The sequence below is a fragment of the Gavia stellata genome, chromosome 3, assembly GCF_030936135.1.
Source record: "Gavia stellata isolate bGavSte3 chromosome 3, bGavSte3.hap2, whole genome shotgun sequence".
Classification (NCBI taxonomy): Eukaryota; Metazoa; Chordata; class Aves; order Gaviiformes; family Gaviidae; genus Gavia; species Gavia stellata.
Genome location: NC_082596.1, coordinates 62,644,846 through 62,648,118, shown reverse-complemented (window position 1 = coordinate 62,648,118; position 3,273 = coordinate 62,644,846). Strand labels below are relative to the sequence as shown.

Sequence of the window (3,273 nt, the reverse complement as noted above, 5' to 3'; positions counted from 1 at the left end):
GTCCTGTTCCTTCTTCCCCAAAGGATATCCACAAAAGGGGAAAACAATCCAAAGGACATTAGTGTATTACCACACTTCTGAAGTGAAAAAATGCAGAAAATTATAGAATTTCAAGTAGTTTGAATATATACTGTAGAAATAATCCTATCAGAAGTTTTAACCCATCCCTAAAATGGCTTATCAATTTATGTTCCCATAATAACAATTCCTAGAATCTTCCTACAAATCCAGGGAATTCCACCACCCCTCTGCCCCCCAAGAGAAGGTAGGAGGGAAAAGGACAGGAAGAGGGGACCTGGTAGGTGTTCATTTATTTAACTGATGGCAAGATTTTAAAAGGTAATATTTGACAAGGCCCCAATACCGCCATTTCCTTATAGGTACTACACATCGACTTTCACAGACATTTTTTTAAAGGCCATTTTTTAGAAGAACAAATACTGAGACAAGAAGAAAGCTGAACCAACCTTCTCAAACACAAAATAGTGTACAATAGATAATAGAAGGCTTAGGAGAAAGGTGGTTTTTTCCCAAAGATATGCTGCATAACCATGTTCTTATCACACAGCTCTGTCTATAAGTTCTACATTAGGGCATATCTCTGTAGAAATTTATAATTAAGATACTAGGAAACTGTTTTTAACATAGATGTAAATTTTGTAATTTAGAATACCAATATGTTTTTTATCCACGATCATTTTTTTTTAAGCAGGCTATTTTAAAGGAAAAAAAAATCCCATTCAACATGTTTCATTTGACTTTTACTTATGGTTGAATACACATGAAATGTGCTTTCAATGCATAAAAATCACAGTGGATAGCAGCAAAGGACTTGGGGGAAATTAAGGAGAATTTGATCATTCACATTGTGATTAATCTGCACATTGATGAAAGATAGCTATTTCACACTTCTAAAAAATAAACTTGAGATCATCCTTTCAAAAAAAAAAAGCCCCCCAAAATACACAAAACCCCCCAAAACAAACATAAATCCAAATGCATTACTTTTCTTTTACACACAAAAATGAAATATTTTTATGGCAGCAAAAGATTTTGATAATAATGAAAGTCTGTAAACTGTAATTCAATCTCTTTTTGTTGTTGTGGTTCCCAAAGTGCAAGATGCAAGATTCCCATAAGCTTTCAGTAGTGCTTTTCCTGTAAATAATCCTTCATTTTGTTTGGCAAAGGCAGTTTCTGAATCAGGTCTATTCTGGTGTACTGACGTATTACAAAACGACACAGGTATTGTAAAGAACGCACCTGCATAAACCGAGATACTGGATTTGTCAGTCTCACTGGGTAAGTTGCAGATCCAGGCAGTCGGGATCTTGAATAGCAGAAAGCTCCATTTTCAGAGTCCCTGATTGAATGTTCAATTAAGTCAACTATAGATGTATGTCCCTCCACATCTGGTTGTTCATAAAAGCTAAACCTACCATTTGAGTGTTCGATTCTAGTGTGAAGAGTTTTCCCATGGGAACGAAAACTCAAACTTAAAAGATAACGATCATCAGAACTATCTCGAACGAGAAACGAGCCATCAGGCACATTAGCTAATTTTCCCTCTGCTTCCCAACGTGTAATGGGGCCCCAGTACCATCCTTGTTTTGCAAGTTTTTTCAGTTCTTCTGTGAGACTTGTCACAACCATAGGACCGCTGTTCTGTACAGAATCATAAACTCTTCCAACTCCAGGGGCACTGTTAGGATCAAAATTCAAATGGCAGCGCATACTTTCAGCCACGTGGGCATCTGTGCCATTCAATCCATTGAAGTTCCTTTGGATTTGATTATTCTGCATTGGAGGTAGCAAAGGTGAGAGTGGAGGGACATCGCTGTGATTAACTCTTGGGCTTTGTAACATGACTCCCGTGGTACCAATCAACAAACCATTCACTGTCTGGTCCACAAAGATATCCGGTGCAACAACTACATCCTGATCCACTTGGCTCTCTTCTTCGTGGAAAGCATTTCCCCCCACTTGAGAAGAAACAGTTGAAACTTCCATGGGTGAGGAACTATCCAGACAATAACTACGTGATCCTTCCAAAGGATACATTCCCTCATCTAAAGGCACAGTATACTGAATGTAGTCCTGAGGCATTAATCCAATAACTACAGGCACATGTTCATCAATATGAAGATGCAAGTCCCCATTCTGAGATTCCGTATTTTTTAATGCATTGTTTTGTTCCTGGAACACGTTGTCTGACTGCAAGTCATGGAAGTCCTTTCGAACACCATTCAGTGCTGGGCTTGGATTAGAGGAATGGACCAAGGCCTTGACTTTCACTTCCATTTTGATGCAAGTCTCTTCTGAATTTGTAGGTCGAAGGGGCCACGGAGTTGGACTGTAATGGTGATTACGGAGGGAAGTGGATCTCAGAGGTCTTTGAGCTCGCACGTCTTTGAAGGTTATTGGAGCAGATGAGGACGAAAAAGTGTCATCATCTGCAGAGCTTACAGATGGTGTGCTGCCTTTGCCTTTCTGTTTTTGTTTTGCTGAAAGCCTCCTTTTTAACGTACCCATTAAGCTTTCACTTTTTGATCTGTTTTTGCCTCCTTTTTCATCTTCATTATTGACTTCGCAGCTAGCCAAATCTTTACCATAGCAGCTGCCAAACAAGGAGTCATCTTTTCCAAATTCACTTAATGATGGCTGTTGAACCACTACAAAGTCGCTTTCATCTTTACTTTTATTTAAATTAAAGGACTTGCGAATTGTTTTAAGACTAATTTTCTTCATTATGACAAGTTACCAAGTCCGGCTGATCAGCAGTGCTTGTGGTGATATAGCCCTAACACATGCAGAGCAGTTTCTGCTTCATTTATGTGTTTTATCCAGCCTCATTTAACTTCAAGAGCCATTTCCTGGAAACAAATAAAAAGCAATTAACTTCACAAAAGAAATAATATAAAAATTATCCATAAGGGTTTCCCCCCCCTCTCCAAAACAAAACAGAAATTGCAATATTTAAGTAACGGGCATCAAATAAAAGTAAATAGACAGCTGATCTGAAAATCAATCAGCTTGAAAAAATGAATCTGCCACATCTGCCTTGGAGATTTCCACAACTTTTTTCTGCTTTTAGCATGCTATTTTTTACATATACACACACATTACATCACACTCAAAGGCATATATATTTAATGCAAGTATATAAAGTTTTCAAGCACAGAACTTCCCGTCCCTTTCAGAAGGCCCCTAAAAAAAATCCCCACAAAAGTAACTGTAGAAGATAAAACTATAGAAGATATTCTATCCGACAGG

General features: G+C 38.1%; 1 protein-coding gene across 1 annotated transcript; it reads right to left on the bottom strand.

The window, feature by feature from the left end:
• Positions 1-1,135: 1,135 nt before the first annotated feature.
• Positions 1,136-2,781, bottom strand: SOCS6 (suppressor of cytokine signaling 6). Its single transcript, XM_009818670.2, has one exon. The coding sequence runs from the start codon at positions 2,746-2,748 to the stop codon at positions 1,144-1,146; it is 1,605 nt and encodes a 534-aa protein (XP_009816972.1). The 5' UTR covers positions 2,749-2,781; the 3' UTR covers positions 1,136-1,143.
• Between the last annotated feature and the right edge of the window lie 492 nt (positions 2,782-3,273).